This window comes from Podarcis liolepis (genome assembly GCF_965112155.1).
Source record: "Podarcis liolepis genome assembly, chromosome: 7".
Taxonomy (NCBI): Eukaryota; Metazoa; Chordata; class Lepidosauria; order Squamata; family Lacertidae; genus Podarcis; species Podarcis liolepis.
The window spans coordinates 14,354,339-14,372,415 of NC_139561.1; the positions used below are offsets into that span (position 1 = coordinate 14,354,339).

At 49.1% G+C, this 18,077-nt stretch overlaps 1 protein-coding gene across 2 annotated transcripts in view; it reads left to right on the forward strand.

The window, feature by feature from the left end:
• The window catches only part of CAPZB (capping actin protein of muscle Z-line subunit beta), a 68,788-nt gene that overhangs the window by 49,270 nt on the left and 1,441 nt on the right, over positions 1-18,077 (forward strand). Inside the window, exons 5-9 of one of the 2 annotated variants that reach the window (XM_083512715.1) lie at positions 5,365-5,506; positions 6,365-6,481; positions 12,523-12,588; positions 15,637-15,713; positions 16,396-16,508. In XM_083512715.1, the coding sequence (XP_083368841.1) occupies positions 5,365-5,506; positions 6,365-6,481; positions 12,523-12,588; positions 15,637-15,713; positions 16,396-16,498 (505 nt within the window). In that variant the 3' untranslated portion in view covers positions 16,499-16,508. The remainder of the gene's footprint in view (positions 1-5,364; positions 5,507-6,364; positions 6,482-12,522; positions 12,589-15,636; positions 15,714-16,395; positions 16,509-18,077) is intronic. The other variant, XM_083512716.1, reaches the window with a different exon arrangement.

Genomic DNA, 18,077 nt, shown 5'->3' on the forward strand with positions numbered 1-18,077 from the left:
AATCTGACAAGTAATATGCTGTTGCTTCAGCTGAATTGGGGCTGAGCATGAAAATTAAAAAATAGATATTACGTGGAAGGAAATGGGAAGAGACTTAGCTAGCCAATTAAAAACCACAAAATGCCCCGCTCGTGGTAGGAGAGGCTCCATTGCCAAAATAGGTGAGTGTCAGATGCCCGCCTTGTGGCTTCCCGCCTTGTAAGCACTGGCCGACTTTGGACGCAATGCTAAGCGCCCCTCTGTTGCGTCTGAATCCGCCCTTTGTTCTTCCAGGGCCGACTGCCTCCCTGTGCAGTCAGAGCTGCCCAGCTGCCGGCCAGATGTGCACTCTTTTAAGCGTACCTGGCATGGAGGACGTACATACCTAACCGGATCGGTATGTTTGCTTGAGGGCTGCTTTTGCACCTGTGTGCCTGCTGGAAAGAATTTGCCGAATACCTGCGCAGGGAGCCACAGGCACTGTTTTGGGACGGATTTGCTTAAGTTGCGGGGGAGGCGAAGGAACAACTGGACCGAAGAGGCTTATTTTTCTCTCCCCTTCCTGCTTTTACCATCTGTGGAAAGCTCATGGTGTGTGTGTGTGTGTGTGTGTGTGTGTGTGTGTGTGTGTGTACTGAATGTTACAGAATATATGGTGGTGTTTTGGGGACTCCTATCTAGGCTCTGCCCAGACCCAACTTTTCCTTGGCAAAGTGGCTGTGCCATTTACCTTCAGATCAGTACAGTGGGACATGGCTTTAATATTTGCATCCTGGTTTTCTGTAATCATAGAAAGGACCATGAGGATCATCTGGTCCAAACCCCTGCAGTGGAGGAATCTTTTGCCCAATGTGGGGCTTGATCTCAAGATCCTGAGATAAAAAGTCTCATGCTATCATGAAATGAAGTAAACGGGATCAAAGCAGCCTACAGTAACAGCATTTATTGATTTTACTTATGTATAGCATTTATATCCTGCCTTTTTCTTCAAGCAGCACAAGGTGGCATACAGTGGTACATCGGGTTACATACGCTTCAGGTTACAGACTCCGCTAACCCAGAAATAGTGCTTCAGGTTAAGAACTTTGCTTCAGGATGAGAACAGAAATTGCGCTCTGGTGGCGCGGCAGCAGCAGGCAGCCCCAGTAGCTAAAGTGGTGCTTCAGGTTAAGAACAGTTTCAGGTTAAGTACGGACCTCTGGAACGAATTAAGTACTTAACCCGAGGTACCACTGTACATGGTTTCCCCCTTCCTCATTTAATCACCACAACAACCCTGTGAGGTAGGTTAGGCTGAGAGGCAGTGATTGGCCACAGTATCACCCAGGGAACTTTATGGACTAGTGGGGATTTGAACCCTGGTTTCCCAGGTCCTGGTCTGACATGCTAATTCCACAACACCGGTTCTGTAGATCTCCTGGCCTTGGAAGATGACAAAGGCAATTGGGGAAGGAGATAAAACAAGACTTATAAAAGTAGGCACTCTGTGAGAAAGGGGGTGGAGAGCACTTTTCTCCCTCTCTTGCCCTACTGGCAGCTCCCCATTTGCACACGCTCAGCACACATGTGCTATTTTCAGCACTGGAAGGGGACAGGACAGGCTTGCACACCTCCCACTGACTCACATGGAGCCTCAGAATGCAACCCCCGCGTAAATGAGGAGTTCCCCTGCTGGATCAGGCCAGTGGCCCACCTGACCCAGCATCCTCTTCTCACAGTGGCCAACCAGATGCCTGTGAGAAACCAAGCAGAATTCAAGCACAAGACCCCCTCACTTTCCTGTGGTTTCCAGCAACTGCTATTCAGAAGCATTATAAAGGTAAAGGGACCCCTGACCATTAGGTCCAGTCGTGACCCACTCCAGGGTTGTGGCGCTCATCTCGCTTTATTGGCCGAGGGAGACGGCGTACAGCTTCCAGGTCATGTGGCCAGCATGACTAAGCCGCTTCTGGCGAAGCAGAGCAGCGCACAGAAACGCCGTTTACCTTCCTGCTAGAGCGGTACCCATTTATCTACTTGCACTTTGACGTGCTTCCGAACTGCTAGGTTGGCAGGAGCAGGGACGGAACAAGAGCTCACCCTGTGGCGGGGATTCGAACCGCCGACCTTCTGATCGGCAAGTCCTAGGCTCTGTGGTTTAACCCACAGCGCCACCCGCGTCCCTATTCAGGAGCATTGCTGTCTCCCAACTGTGGCAGCAGAAGATGGCAATTGTGGCTAGTAGGTAGCCCCTCTCCTCCATGAATTCAGCACTGGGAAAGAAAACCGGAGCCTTCCAACATTTGCAACGGCAGGAAAAAAACCCAGCACACTGAGCCAGTGCCGGCACTCAGAGATCAGCGTGGTTCCAAGCCACAGAACAGCAACTTGGCTGGGGTTTGGGGGGGGGGGTTTGCCTTGCCGGCCACATCCCCCCTGCCCAGCGGGATGGACCTGAGGCACTAGCTCCAGTCAGCTCCAAAGCAACTTGAAATAGCATGTTAGTATTTAAAACAATATTAATGCTAGATTTGATTCATTAAAGGTACAAAGGCCGTCCTGAGTGTTTCCATGTGTGCGCTTGTTAGTTCTGGCTGGAAGCATTCCCTCCGACGGCTTTATGTGGTCTCGGACAACGTTTTAGCACGTTCTTAAAATATGCCCGCAAAAGCCTTTATGCAGAATCTCATAAATGTGAAGCGTGTAAAAATTAGAGCGCCTTTCTCTCTCCCCCCCCATTTCATGTCATTAGGATCAAAGTACAGATTTGTAAGGTATGGGGTATTCCTTGTAGTGGACCCCTTCGCCTCCTAATTAATGTCTCGTTCTCCGAACAACCTGGTAAAATGTGTAATTGCAACAAATGGAGAAGGCTGGTTTGGGAGGGAGGCCGTAAACCAGTCGTTCCTAAATTTCTGAATAGATTTTGGTCGTATGTTTTGTTTTCGGGGTGAAGTGGGAGACGGACTTCTTTCTTGCATTCAACGTGGCTTATTTGCGGGGTGGGGAAGAAAGCCTGCTCTCTGTCGGGCTGTACTTCAGCACATGCTTTGTGTGCAGAAGGTCCTGATTTCAATACCTGAAGTCTCCAGGTATGGCTGGGGAGGACCCCACCTGAAACCCTGGAGAGCCGCTGCCAGTCAGTATAGACAGTATTGAACTCAACAGACTTGCCATCTGACACTCCAGAAGGCAAATCCCTATGTTTCTATTTAAATTGCCCCCTTTATTCTGAACCATGAGGGCTAGAATCCTGCTTTATTTTTAGGGGGAAGTGGTAGAGCATCTGTTGTGAATGGCCTCTGCCTGACTCAGTGCAGATATTCTTTGTGCTGACAAGGAGCCTTTTGCTATTTAACAATTATTCAGCTGAAGCTAACTGATCTGCAGTGGTGGTGGGCAGGCTTGCAGGATCTATTTTGACCATTGCAAGCCACGCCTAAAAGTTTTGCTGGATTAGACCAAGATGGTTTCATCCTGTCTAGCTCCCTGCAGTGGCCCTCCAGTTGCTTCTGGGAAGGCCAGAAGCAGGAATATGAAGGCAACAGCCCCCCACATCATAAAATTATTATGCAGAGTGTCCCTTTAGGTTTCATGCTTGAGAACATTCAAAGAGCCCTGCTGGATTTGGACCCAGTTGGGATCCAGTATCCTGCGTCCCACACTGACCCTAACCAGATGATTCTAGGAAGCCCATAGGCGGAACTTGAGTGTCATAGCCCTCTCTTCCTACCTTCCACAGACACTTCAGACTTGACCAGGCTTTGCACCAGCATCTGGCATCCCAAGGGACGCTGCCTGTGAACATAGAAGTTCAATTTCTCTATCATGGCCTAATAGCCATTGCTAGATCTGCCCTCTGCTTCCACGGCTTTTTAAATCCCTCTTCTTAAAGCCATCTAACAGTCATTGCGGCAAATCCGACAAACTGCGTTGTTAAAAAGGGGGGAGGCGGAAGGAGTCTTTGTTTTGTTTTACCTCAACCCACCCCCAGACAAACTCCCCAGTTCGAGGGTTTTATATATGAGAAGAAGGAAAAGTTACTTTTCCACAATGTGCATGAATTAGTATACCCTTATCTTTCCATTCCCCTACCCCAATTTGTTACTGTCCTCAGGAACAACTCAACAAACACCCGTTTGTGGGTGGATTCCGTGCTGCCTCGGTTCTGCAGGGTCAGATTCAGACAACCCTTCAGTCCTGACACCCTCCGTTGTTTGCACTCAGGTTGCCTTGAATGGAGGTGTGGGTGCGTGTGGGTGTTTCCGTGAAGGCTTCAGCATGCGCCAGACAGAGCGCCCAGGAATTCTGTCGGCCAGACTTTGCCTGCAGTGTTTAGGGCAGTGTGCAAGAGATACCAGCAAAGGTGTCAACTAGGTCAGCAGAAGAGCAGGTGTGAGAGGCTCACGTACAAAGCAGCTCAAGTGTAGCAGCTTTTGCAGAAAACAAAAACAGAAAAACCTCCCAAACTTTTTGCAGGCACAAGAGAAATGGCATTCACAGTTTGAACCAGCTCTCTGCATTCCACACTGGACGCCAGGTGGAGGAACATTTAAACCCAGTCATGGGACCTCTGTTCTGCAGAGGCTTTCGACTTGGTTGCAAATCTGCAATAAATCAAAATATCGCCTCTCTCTCTCTCTCTCCCCCCCCCCCCCCACACACAACGGAGGGCCTGCAGAGCCAGGCTGCCACGTACCTCTTGTTCCCTTTAGTCTTAATTAGGCAACCTCACTGTAAAAAGGTGGGCGGAGGGGAGGAAGAGAGTCTCCCAGCCCACACTGTTTAGCAGCGACGAGAGAAAAGAGAGCTTGGGAAGAACTGAGCTGTAAAAATGCTGGTTTTAAGTTTCAGCTGTGCTCTTTAACAGCTTGTTGCCATTAATTGGAGTCGATGGCATTGTGCAGGTTTGAGTGGGATCCTGACAATGACAGAATGGAGGGAGTTGCCTTCCACTGCACAACTCTTTGCTGAAAAAGGTTCTCCAAGCCGTCCTACGGAGTCAAACTATGGTGGTGGGAGGTTTGCTGAGCACTGAAGCCCCTGCCCACTGGAATCCTTCCTTGCTAACACCCCCCCCCCAAAAAAAAGAATTATGGAGATTTCAGGAGGCACAGCTGCATGAGGGCTAGAAACTTGCTTTAAAATAAAAAATAAAAAAGAGATTTTTCAGGAAACTGCTTCACCTGGTCTGTCAATTTACTATCAATTTACACCAGACACTTAGCTGTGCGTCTTTGGAGCTGATCTTTATATACATACATGCATATGCATGCAGAATGCACATACAAATATATACATACATAGATATTTATAATAAATGGTGATGGAGTGATGATGCTTTGTTCTGCCCTGTTCTGCTCCTAACAAAGCTGATCAGCTGGTCTCTCTCTGTTTTGATTGCAGGTATTTTGAAGGGGGTGTTTCCTCCGTCTACCTCTGGGATCTGGATCACGGATTTGCTGGCGTGATTCTAATTAAGAAAGCTGGCGATGGATCAAAGAAGATCAAGGGGTGCTGGGATTCCATCCATGTGGTGGAAGTTCAGGTACGGCCTGGTTGGTTGGTTGGTCGGTCTCTCTCTCTCTCTCTCTCGGGCAACTTGCAGTTCCTGAGGAGGGGAGAAAAGTCCTTGTTAAATTCCAGGCGGCTAATGAGTGCAGGTGCTCAGCCAAACAATGCGATATTGTTTCAGGCTCATAAACTCCCCCTGCCACCGCTGCTCTTGATCTCCCCCTCACTGCCTCCCCTCTGCAAAAAAATTACACACCCTCCTATTAATATTGGAAACCGCTCCGAAGCCGTTTGGGGGGAAAGGTAAAGTCAGATCAGCAAACCCAAAAGCTCTCTTAAAGGCCCGTGAATTGCTGCTGTTTCTCCCCGCAGCTGTCATTCTATAATTTCAGCCTCCAGGTCTATTTTCCCAGTTGGATGGTTTAAAACAGGCCCTGGGTATTCTGGGGAGACAAGCAGAATTTGACTGCCTACAACTGAAAAAGATGCTCCCAGATCCCCCCCCAAAAAAGTATAAAAATGTTCCTTTTAAAAGCAGGTGCTTATTAAAAGCCACAGGTACTTGTTCCAGTGACAGGCAACATCCTTCTGGGTCAGCAGATTGATGACTCCCGAGCGCAAAAGAAAAACACATCTTTTCTTGGTTCAGTAGAGCCAATTGAAAACCAAAGGCATTCTGGGGGCTTTCAGGAGATGGGCAGGATAGAGATGCTCTAACCCATTGGGGGTGGGGGAGGTTGTTGACCCCTTGCAGCCTGCAGGGAAGAAAATAGATGGCGCACCAGCACCAGAGCAACCCTGATGTGGGGAGGGGGAAGAGACAGGCGGCTGGCTTTTATTCAATAGCTATCCATTTTCAAGAGAGGTAACTCTTTCCCCCCCTTCCCTCCAGGAGAAATCCAGTGGCCGCACTGCCCATTACAAGCTGACCTCCACAGTGATGCTCTGGCTGCAGACGAACAAAACCGGCTCTGGCACTATGAACCTTGGGGGCAGCCTCACCAGACAGGTACAAGAGCATTCCTTCCTTCCTTCCTTCCTTCCTTCCTTCCTTCCTTCCTTCCTTCCTTCCTAATTTTTTTGGGGGAGAAGCGATCTTAACTATGAAACTTGCAAGGAGTCATGAAGTGCATGCTTTGTCGGCCGAGGGTCCCAGGTTCAGTCCCTAGTATCTACAGGTGTGGCTAGGAGAGGCTCCTTGTCTGAAACCCTGGAGAATCGTGACTGACGGGCCCCACTCTGCATAAGGCAGCTTCCAGTGCTACTGTGTCTTAAGTGCAGGGCTGTAGCTCAGTGGTAGAGCATTTGCCTGGCATGCAGAAGGTCCCAAAGTTCAATCCCTGGCCTCACCTCCAAGGGTCTGGCTCAGTATAAGGCAGCTTCCTATGTCTTGAAGGAACAGGCGTAGCTCAGCAGTGGAGCACCTGCTTTGCATGCAGAAGGTCCCCGGTACAATCTGCGCTGGCATCTCCAGGTGTGGCTGAGAATATCTCCTGCCTTGAAACCCTGGCGAGCCACTGCCAGCCAGTGCAGACTGTACAGAGCTAGATGGATTAACTCGGTATAACTTTCCCTCCCCTGCTGTTACTTGTAGGTACATAAGGAAAGTCCAGAGGGGTCTATCTGGTTGAGCCTCCTGTTGCCCATTCCTGGGTGCCCGCTGAAAAGCCACTTCCCACTAACTTTTCCATATAAATTTTATGAAATTAATTAAATTCAGCCGCCTTCCTGCGCCGACAGGGGTTAGAACAACATCATGGCAGCCACGCTTCTTTTGTATGGAAGTCTTAGGTAGCAGAGGTGAATTTTATGTCAGGGTGTGGGCTCTGCCTTTATTTGCACACTCAGACACACAGAGAGAGCATCCTTCCTTCCACAACGGAAGGCCAGGCCATAAATCACTCCGGGCCACACCGTAACGGGGAGAGCGCTGTTCTGCCTACTCTCTGCTGTTGTAGATTTTCACCAGGGTTTCACTTTCAAATTGAGGCCCATCCCGCAGAGCTCCAGGTGTCGTCCTCGGGTGAAGTGGAAGACCAATGGTGGACTTTGTGAGGTGGGGTCGTGGCAGGTGGAAAAGGGGGTTTGCGCCTTCCGCCAGAGGGATCTGAAGTTGCAGCGCGTCACACGCTCTGTGCTCAGGCTCTCGGGTGCCCCAGTTTCCTGCTGCCGGTGGGCGGTAGGGGGAGAAACTCTCCCCCTGTTTGCCGAGCAAGAGAGGAATTGCTAAAGTAAGGTTGAGATCCGCTGCCCCAGCCAGGGAATTCCTCCTGTTTCTCCATGTGAACATTCTGGCCTTTCCGTTCCTCTGGTGACTGGATAATAAGACAATGGGTGGTAGGGGAGAATTGGGGAGGGGGCACAGCATGAGCTGACAGGGGGCAGGTCTCTAGCCCAGTCACAAGGTGGGTGAGTCACTCCCTCCCCTTTATGAGGGCGAGAGAGGCAGCTGGAACAACCCAGTTGTGAGATAGTGGAAGAGGAAGTTCATGGCATGCTGTGGGAGGGAAAGAGGGAGGGAGAAATCTTGTTCCTTTTGCCCCCTCAGGTTTTTGCTAGTTGTATACTTTAAAAAAATAAATACAAAATATAAACACAAACTGGATGGTTATGGGTTGTCTCCAGTTAAGTCCTGCTCAGCATAGACTGTTGAAATTAAGGGACCTTTATGATCCTTGACGATTAGTAACTCCCATTTAAAAAAAAAACAACAGCAACAACATAAAATGAGATTTTCAGGGTGTGGCTGTTTGCACCCAGTTACTGTGCTCTGGGTTCTATCCTAGTGAATGCCAGTCCTACTCAGAGTAGGCCCTGAGTTGGAAATGGGGGTGCAAAGCAGGTCTGGCAAACAGAAGAGAGAGGTGGCTTCAAAAATGGGTCTGGAAAGGTAAAAGGTAGCTTAGCTTTTGCCTGAGGTGGGAAGAGGACGCTCTAAGGGGTTGATGTTTAAGGAGTGGCAGGGAGGTTGGCATGCTGAGCGAGCAGGGGCACACACCCTTGTGTTTGTGTGTACATACACATGGCCCCTTGGAACACCTGGGCTGCTCAGGAAATACGGGGGGGGGGGCAGATTCCTTTCAGTGGGGGCCCTTCAGAGCAGTGCCATAATATCTGCACCATACGTGAAAATTTCTTTCCAGCTCCTGCGGCTCTTGCCAGCAGGGTGTCCAGGTGTGGGAAGTGGTTCTGTGTGTGAGTGTGTGCGTTTTTGCATGTAGAGAGCGGAAACTCCCAAGGGACTGTGGGCACCCTCCCTTTCCGCCCGCTCCCCATGCTCACAGCAGGGCCCCACAACCTCGCCTTGCAGATTCTGCATTCTCTTCCAGTGCAAAAATCCTAAACAAAACGGAGGCCGTAATCTCTCCCCCCGCCATTCACCAATTTCCCTTTTGTATGTCAAAAACGAACTAGGGCCAGCTAATTGGAGCTGGCGCCTTGCCACCGTGCAGGTCACATCTTGCCTCGGAGGCTCTGACTAAATTACACGCCCCGTCGGGCCCAGCAGACACACTTGGCTTGCGCTGGTCTCTCCCCCCCCCCCCCGAGCTAGTTTTGCAAGCAGAGGGAGAAAGACCTGCAAGTGCCTCTCTCCTCCACTCCCCCCTGCAAACTTCCCGTCCCGTGGTTCTGGGGGAGCTCCAAACAGCTGGGTGAGAGTCTTCCAGGGACGATCAGAAGCCTCTTTTGAAACCCCTTGGTTGTCTTGACCCGAGAGTTCTTTTTTCTCAAAGGGCTTTGTCCAGCACAGCATAAGAACATAAAAGAGCCCACTGGATCAGGCCAGCAAGCCCGCCTAGTCCAGCATCCTCGTCTCACAGTGGCCAATCAGATGCCCCAATGCAAAGCCCACCAGCAGGACCCCTCTCTTGCTCCCCTGGTTTCCACCAACTTCCATTCAGAAGTATTTGCTGCCTCCAGCTGCAGAGGCGGAGCATAGCCCTCATGACTAGTAGACACTCATAACACAGTCGTACCTTGGAAGTCGAATGGAATCCATTCTGGAAGTCCGTTCAGCTTCCAAAAATAGTTCGCAAACCGGAACAGTCACTTCCGGGTTTGCAGCATTCAAGAACTAAGCTGTTCAAAAACCAAGGTACGACTGTACAGTGGTACCTCTGGTGCGAACGGGATCCATTCCAGAGGCCCATTCGCAACATGAAAAGAACGCAACCCGCAGTGGCGCGTCTGCGCACTTGCAGGTTGCAATTTGCCGCTTCTGCGCATGCGTGTGACGTCATTTTGCTCTTCTGCGCATGCGCGAGCGGTGAAAGCCGAAAGTAACCCTTTCCGGTACTTCCGGGTCGCCACGGGACGTAACCTGAAAGAACGTAACATGAAGTGGGCGTAACATGAGGTATGACTGTACTAATCGTCCATGAATTTGCCCAGTCCTCATTTAAAGCCATCCAGGTTGGTGGCGACTGCTGCCATCTGCAGGAATGAGTTTCATAGTTTGTCCCTGCGCTGCGTGACAAAAGTGTCGTGAATCCAACATACAGCTTTATTGGACACCCCCAAGCTCTAGAGGGGGACGGGGGGGGGGACAACACAATCTACTTTCTCCATGCCATGCATGATTTTATAATGAACTTTTTTCACGTCGTCTCTTACTTGCATTTGATTTACTGTAAACAAAACGAGCTGGTACCTGCCTGCATGCCCACTTCTCACATGCAGGTGACCCCCAGATTCGCTGTTGCTTAGCTTAGGCTGTGTCTGAATCTACTCCTGCTGTTGCGTGCGTGTGTGTGTTTATGAGTCTGAAATCATGTTATCTTAGTGCCGATGCATTTCAGACAACGTTGCAATTATCATTAATCTTGTTTTCGTTTGCTTGTGTGCCGCACCTTGATGGCTCCGGAAATGAGTCCGATAAAACTGCTGGCAAAATTACGCAGTGATCTCACACCTCCTGAGTCATGCAAAATGACAGCTTTATGCAGAGTCAGCCCTTTGGGGCATCTAGCTCAGGAGCGGTACTGGTAGTTCCCCAGGCTTTTTGGGGGCCAACTCTAGTTTCACAAACCGATCCCCACTTTCCCCTACACTAAGGTAAAATGACCCCTGACCATTAGGTCCAGTCATGGCCGAGACTGGGGTTGTGGTGCTCATCTTGCTTTATTGGCCGAGGGAGCCAGCGTACAGCTTCCGGGTCATGTGGCAGCAGGACTAAGCCGCTTCTGGTGAACCAGAGCAGCGCACGGAAACGCCGTTTACCTTCCCGCCGGAGTGGTACCTATTTATCTACTTGTATTTTGACATGCTTTCGAACTGCTAGGTTGGCAGGAGCAACAGGAGCTCACCCTGTGGCGGGGATTCGAACCGCCGACCTTCTGATCGGCAAGCCCTAGGCTCTGTGGTTTAACCCACAGCACCACCCGCGTCCCTCCCCCTACACTACCCTCCATAAAAAGCATTATTTGGAAAAGCGGTGTGCACAGCCCATGAAGGAAGAAAATACAGTGGTACCTCGGGTTAAGTACTTAATTCGTTCCGGAGGTCCGTACTTAACCTGAAACTGTTCTTAACCTGAAGCACCACTTTAGCTAATGGGGCCTGCTGCTGCGCCCCTGGAGCACGATTTCTGTTCTCATCCTGAAGCAAAGTTCTTAACCTGAAGCACTATTTCTGGGTTAGCAGAGTCTGTAACCTGAAGCGTATGTAACCTGAAGCGTATGTAACCCGAGATACCACTGTAACAAAAAATTTCTGATTGGTGAACAATTATGAATTGCACACTTATTCAAAATCCAGTTTAAAACTGTTCAGTTTAATGAATGCAACAAAATGGATGAAGTTGATCCAGCGATACCAGCTTTCCAAAGTCTGGCTTCAGCGCCCCCTGCCTCTTAGCACCTCTGTAGGTAATCCCACCTGCCCCCAGGGGGCAGTACTACCCATTAACTGGTGGTGGCTGCCCTGGTATTCAGACCAGGGTCTCTCCCAACTCTACCTGGAGATGTCAGGGATTGAACCTGGGACCTTCTACATGGAAAAGAGAAGTTCTACCACTGAGCTACAGCCCTTTCCTTAAGTAGTTGTTATTATTGTTGTTAATTCAATTTGTATACTGCTCTTCATCCATCCATCTGGTCTAGGGAACTGCCTACTAACAGGGCTGGGGAATACCTGACTTTCAACATTGCGATATATCAGCTGCTAAATACCACGATATGCTGATATATCATGATGCTGGAATGCCTACATTGGCTCCCAGTACGTTTCCGAGCACAATTCAAAGGGATGGTGCTGACCTTTAAAGCCCTAAACAGCCTCGGTCCATTATATCTGAAGGAGTGTCTCCACCTCCATTGTTCAGCCCGGACAACTGAGGTCCAGCTCCGAGGGGCCTTCTTGTGGTTCCCTTTGCTGCGAGAAGTGAGGCTACAGGGAACCAGGCAGAGGGCCTTCTCAGTAGTGGCGCCTGCCCTGTGGAACGCCCTTCCATCAGATATCAAGGAAATAAACAACTATCTGACTTTTAGAAGACATCTGAAGGCAGCCCTGTTTAGGGAAGGTTTCAATGTTTGATGTTTTATCGTGTTTTTAATATTCTGTTGGGAGCCGCCCAGAGTGGCTGGGGAAACCAGATGGGCGGGGTATAAATAATAACGTTGTTGTTGGTATAAATAATAATGTTGTTGTTGTTGTATATTGGCTGCTGCTTCCCACCTTAGGGGAGGAAGAAGCATCCAAGATACATAGCCCAGCCCTACACAATGAGTGAGCCCCACTGCCTCTCAGGCTCACATTGAAGCCGGAAGAGCATTGGGGCTTTGTTGAACTGCTCAGCGTGCCAGGCTTTGGTGGTGGAGGGACTCAGGAGCGGCAGCAGTTTCACTCATGTTATACAGCCAAGTGAAGGCGCCACCGTTCTCTGGCCCTCAAGCCGGTCCTGGGCAATGCATCAAGCAGCCTTCCCTTTCTGTCCTCTATCCCCAGTGTTCTTCCTCCTTCCAGACTCCCAAACAGGTGAGCTCTAACCAGCATAACCTCTGCGGTGTTGACTTCCCTCTTAACCAGATCTTTCTTCCTTCCCTGTTCCAGATGGAAAAAGACGAGACTGTGAGCGACTCCTCTCCACACATAGCCAACATTGGGCGCTTGGTAGAGGTAGGTCCTGACAAGGTGGGTGGGAAGGGAGTCAAGATTCAGGGTGCCCTTTTCTACCCTGTTGCCGACCCCCGACCCCCCAGTCTCCCAAGAGGCCGGGGCAGTTGAGTTGAGTCTTCATGTGGGGTGGAAGGCCCCCATTTCCTCCCTGAAGTTCATCCACCTTCATCTTGCACCTAGCAGCCCATGGGCCAAATCAGCCCAAATTTAACAATTTGCTTACTGCTCTCCTATATGGTGGCTAAATGGAACTTTTTGGCTTCAGCTAACGCATCTACAGCTAGAGCCCAGCCCCCTTGCTGGTTATTTTTGCATCTTGTGGAAACTTAAATTCTACCATTTTGTGTCCTTTATTTAAATTTTCGAGGTTGTAGCCAATTAAATTATACTTCAGGGTAGGTCTGATGAAATGAACATTAGTCTTGAGGACTAGTAACTTCCATTTAAAAAAAAAAAAGAAATGAGAGAGATTCTCAGACTGCACTGGTTTGCAGCCAGATCCCACACTTTGGGTTGTATCTAACAAAGGTCATCTTGGGGGAGACCAGTTGAAATGAATGAACCTTAAGTTAGCCTTGAGGACTAGTAACTTCCATTTTCTAAAAAAGCAAGAAATGAGATCCTTAGAGTATGCCGGTTTGCACCCAGATACCACACTCTGGGTTGTATCCAGCTAAGTTCAACTCAGTGTTGACCTGTTGAAATTAAATTAACAGGGTGGGGGGAAGCTCTTGATGGCTACTAGCTATGAAGGCTATGCTCTACATCAGGGGTCAGCAAGGTTTACCTCACCTGGGCCAGTTCACTCCCGCGGAGATCGCTCCGTGGGCTGGATCGCGCCTGCGCAGACACGATTTCCGGCATCTGCGCAGACACAATTTTCGGTACCACGAAAGCGAGTCCCCGCTCCGTGCTGTGCTGGTTTATTGCAGCGCGCGGGGACTCACCGAGTGGGTGGCTCAGTTTTGGGGCAGCTCATGGGCCGTTTAAACTTGTGGCCCATGGGCTGCAGGTTGTCAACCCCTGCTCTACATGCAGAGTTGGAGGCAAAAGTGCTTCTCATCACCTCCGGAGGGGAGCGAGTGCTCTTGTGCTTAGATCCTGTTTTACAGGTATGATGAACTAGCACCCTCTTGGACTCTCTCCCTGGCATGCTAGTTCATCATACCTGTAAAACAGCCATGCCCTCCCTCCCTCCTTTCTCTCAAAATATATGGCTCCCACTGGATGCTGTTCTTTTAAAGGTCACACCGCCCGGCAAGTAGGCGCCTCCTTTCTCTCCAAAAATGTCAAGCATGTCTGTTGGCTGTGTCCCTTGGCCTCATCCTGATTGCCAAGGCTGGGGCAGACTTGAAAGGGCAAATGAGACAGAGTGGAAGAGCATCTTGTTCATTTTGGGGAAGCGTTGCTTTTTGGGACTCCCAACTTTTTTGTCCGTTTTTGCATTTAAAAAGATCAGGGGGGAGTCAGGGTGGCACACTTGGCCAGGTTACATCCCCCCTTCCCATTTTACCTGCACAATTCCCCTCGGAGGCTGGTTAAGGAGAGAAAGAAAGGCTTGCCCCAGGCATAAATGGCTCAGTGAAGACTCCAATCCATTATACTGTTGTCTCCCTCTCTTTTCTCCTGCCTAGCACAGCCTTCAATGGTTAAAAGATCCTCAGTCACCCCACTTGTTTGCTTGACTGTGGGGATCCAGCTAGACTTAAACCCAACCTCATCTTTGAGGTTGTATAGGCCCCAACTGCACCATGCATTCAAAGCAGTCTCATGCCACTGCCATGGTGTCTCCCAAGGAATCCTGGGAGCCTCTTAAAGGAGCTGAGAGCTACAGTTCCCAGGGAAGAGGGCTTGATTGTTAAACCGCTCTGGGAATTGTAGCTCTGCGAGGGGAATAGGGGATCTCCTGACACCTCTCAGCACCCTTAACAGGCTACAGCTCCCAGATTTCTTTGTGGAAAGCCTCGGCTATTGAAAGTGGTACGATACTTTTTTAAATGTGTGGTGCAGATGGATCCACAATTCCTGACTTGTGTTGCAGCGGGAGTTTGTTTGCATGGGTGCCTGCTGCCCTCTAGTGGCAGGAATTACAACTTTCTCTCTTGTTTTAAAACCTTAATGTTTATTCTTACACATTTGTTTTTCAGTTCCCTTTCTTCTCTCTCATTTATTTTAAACATGCCACTTTGGGGTTTATTTTTTCTTGCCAAAGGCAATAAGCCCCATTAAGACCATCGTCTCCTCAAAATGATTCTGTGGTTTAAACTGGCCTTTTCCCCTTGCCAGTTTAAATGTTTTTTTATTTCAGTACAGTGGTACCTTGGGTTACATACACTTCATGTTACAGACTCCGCTAACTCAGAAATAGTACCTTGGGTGAAGAACGTTGCTTCAGGATGGGAACAGAAATCGTGCTCCGGTGGTGTGGCGGCAGCGGGAGGCCCCATTAGCTAAAGTGGTGCTTCAGGTTAAGAATGGACCTCTAGAACGAATTAAGTACTTACCACTGTACATCCATCCTGCCAGCCATTACAAGGCAAAAAGGAGGCTTTTATTTTTAAAATACAGTGGTACCTCAGGTTCAGTACTTAATTCGTTCTGGAGGTCTGTTCTTAACCTGAAACTGTTCTTAACCTCAAGCACCACTTTAGCTAATGGGGCCTCCTGCTGCTGCTGCACGATTTCTGTTCTCATTCTGAAGCACAGTTCTTAACCTGAGGTACTATTTCTGGGTTAGCGGAGTCTGTAACCTGAATGTTACCCGAGGTACCACTGTACTTGGATGGGGGTGTGGGCTTCAGTGTGTACCAATGGGGTGTCTGAGGGGGCGCCATGCTGCAACACAGAGCAAAGCAGTTCTGTTTTTAAGGGGAAAGGCGCCACCTGGTTCCTTTTCACCTGAAAGCTTTTCACAGGTGTGTTCCTGTGATGGTTCATCTTCCAGGCCCTCTACCTTGCTTCTACTGCTTCCTCCAGGGTGGAAACTAGCACTTTGAACTGACTGTGGATTCTCTCTCTCTCTCTCCCTCTCCTCCACCCCATTTCTAGGACATGGAGAATAAAATCAGAAGTACGCTGAATGAGATTTATTTTGGGAAAACGAAGGACATTGTCAACGGACTGAGGTAAGGGGTGGACTGCAACTTTGCGGTTGTTGTTCTTCTCCCCTCCCTCCACCCTCTTGACTCCCATGAATTAGTTCCATCATTAAAAAAAGGCATTTCTCTTTGAGGAATGTGTTGAACCGCAGCACATTTTAGCAATGCTATGTAGTCCTGGTTCCCTGCATTTCAAGCCCACTACAAGCACCAACTGGAATTTCACCTCTATCCTACCGTTAAGAGTGCCCTGTTCTGTTAAATTCTTCTGAGCTAATCTTAGGTTTTTGTTATCCCCACCCTCTCCCAGCTGCATTTGCAACACTGATGTGGCAAAGGTTTCAGATAGCAGGCTTCAAGGTAGCACAAAGAGCTTCCTCTTTGAAGAAGCACCCTGTGTGACTTGGCAGCTTGCTACTTTAGAAGCAGCTGCTTCCCAGGCACCCCCAAGCTGTGTGTCATCCGATTTCCAAACTAAAAGAAGCATCAGTTGACGATGAACTCCTTCCTCTCTGCCTTTGCTACCTGAAAGCAACGTCGTCTGTCTCCCCTTTTCTCCCACTCAATTATTTCTACCTGCCGTGTTCTCTCTGTCCTGCAACTCCAGTGCCCCCCCATTCTGCTTTTGTTTCTCCAACTCTTCTGACCTGTTCTTTTACTTCCTCTGCTTCTCTTCCCTTTTTCCATTTCCGCACCTGCTCCTCTCTAGATCTATTGATGCTATTCCCGACAACCAAAAGTATAAGCAGTTGCAGAGGGAGCTCTCCCAAGTCCTGACCCAGCGCCAGATGTACATTCAGCCGGATAACTAAGCCGGCCCAGGTATTCCCCCTTGGCCTCCCTCCAGCCTGCAAAGTGCACCACTTGGCACTAAAACAGCACTTAACTTTGGCCGGGCGAATCCTGCCTTCCGTGAGCGCATGTTGGGGCTCTCTCTGCCCTCACACAAACTAACCCCCTAACCTCTAACTTGAACCAGTTAGAACATGCCAGGGCCCGTTGTCTCGCTCTCACTGTCCCTTTCTTCCAAAGGCTTGATTTGTTCTTACTTGCCCACTGTTTTGGAGTTTCTTGCACCTGGTATGTTAAAAATAAATTGTGTGTGTGTGTGATTTTATCAGTCTGTGCATGGGTGGGGAAAGAAACCACGCCATAAGGGCTGAGTGTACACCATGCAGGAACGCCAGCAAATTCTTTGTAAATGTAACACCACCATCCCTTCCTTTTTTAAAAAGTGGAACTTGGTTAACTGTTAGAAATTCCACAGAAAACCCTATCAGTTGATTCGATGAGGGGCAGCAAGGAGCTGTGTGGGGTGCTGAAACTCCACCTCCTTCAAGCCTCCCTTCCAAGATTTCAGCAGGCATTGCTCACAAACGTTTGGGCTTCTCTTACCAGCACTGTGGACTAGAAACTTGGCTTTATAAAAGTTAAAATGAAGCCCGCTGTCCTGAATTCTGCATACACCACTTAAATTCATTTGGGCATTGTTTTTTATTCTTTTGGACTTTTGCAGAATACAAATTTAGTTGCAGGTTGCTGCTGAACTATTCCCCCTTTTTCTTGAGGTCTAGGCACTTGTTTTCACTCTTTCCCCACTTTTTAAAACGGAAGCTGGATTCTGCCGGCTGTTCTGCAGCACCACAAATGGTGGCAATAATCCACAGAGCTTGGGGATTGAGGGAAAACAGGGAAAGGAGTAGAAAAACCAAGCTCTGACTTATGGCCATTTCTTCCTTCCCCTGACTCTTGTCAGGAACAATACAATTCGCCAAAGAGTCCCAGCCCAAATCAAACACTGTGCAGTCTCATCCCCACTGTCTTAAAGGGAAAAAAAGAATTGCTCTTCTGAATTCTAACTGCTTAGGCTGCATGGCAGTGACTAACCTCAGGCCGGCTTAACCTTCCATGAGTTAAGCTCCTAACATGCCACAGAAACCCTTGAGCCATGTCAAGGGAGATGCCTTGCTTGTTTTGATGGCAGCTGGGAAGAAAATTTCCCTTCTCTTTCAGGAACACTGCTGAAAAACGTGTGTGGGTTTGATTTTGTCTACTAAAGCAATAGATAGATAGATAGATAGATAGATAGATAGATAGATAGATAGATAGATAGATAGATAGATAGATAGAACAAAGTAGTTTTCCAGTAGAGTTGTGGAAACCTAAGGAGGTGTGAAATAATGGCCAACTGCTCCTTCACTGCTAGGATATGGAGGGGATCTGTCTGCCGGCAGTGATGGTGCCATGGAACCTCCACATTCAGCATCAGTCTATCTGAGTAACAGAGGCATGACAGTAGATGAGAGGGCTGTTGCTTTCTCCCCCAGCCAGCATGGGCTCATGCAACCTACTAGCCTCTTCAGTCAGTCTGTCACAAAATTTATATACAGC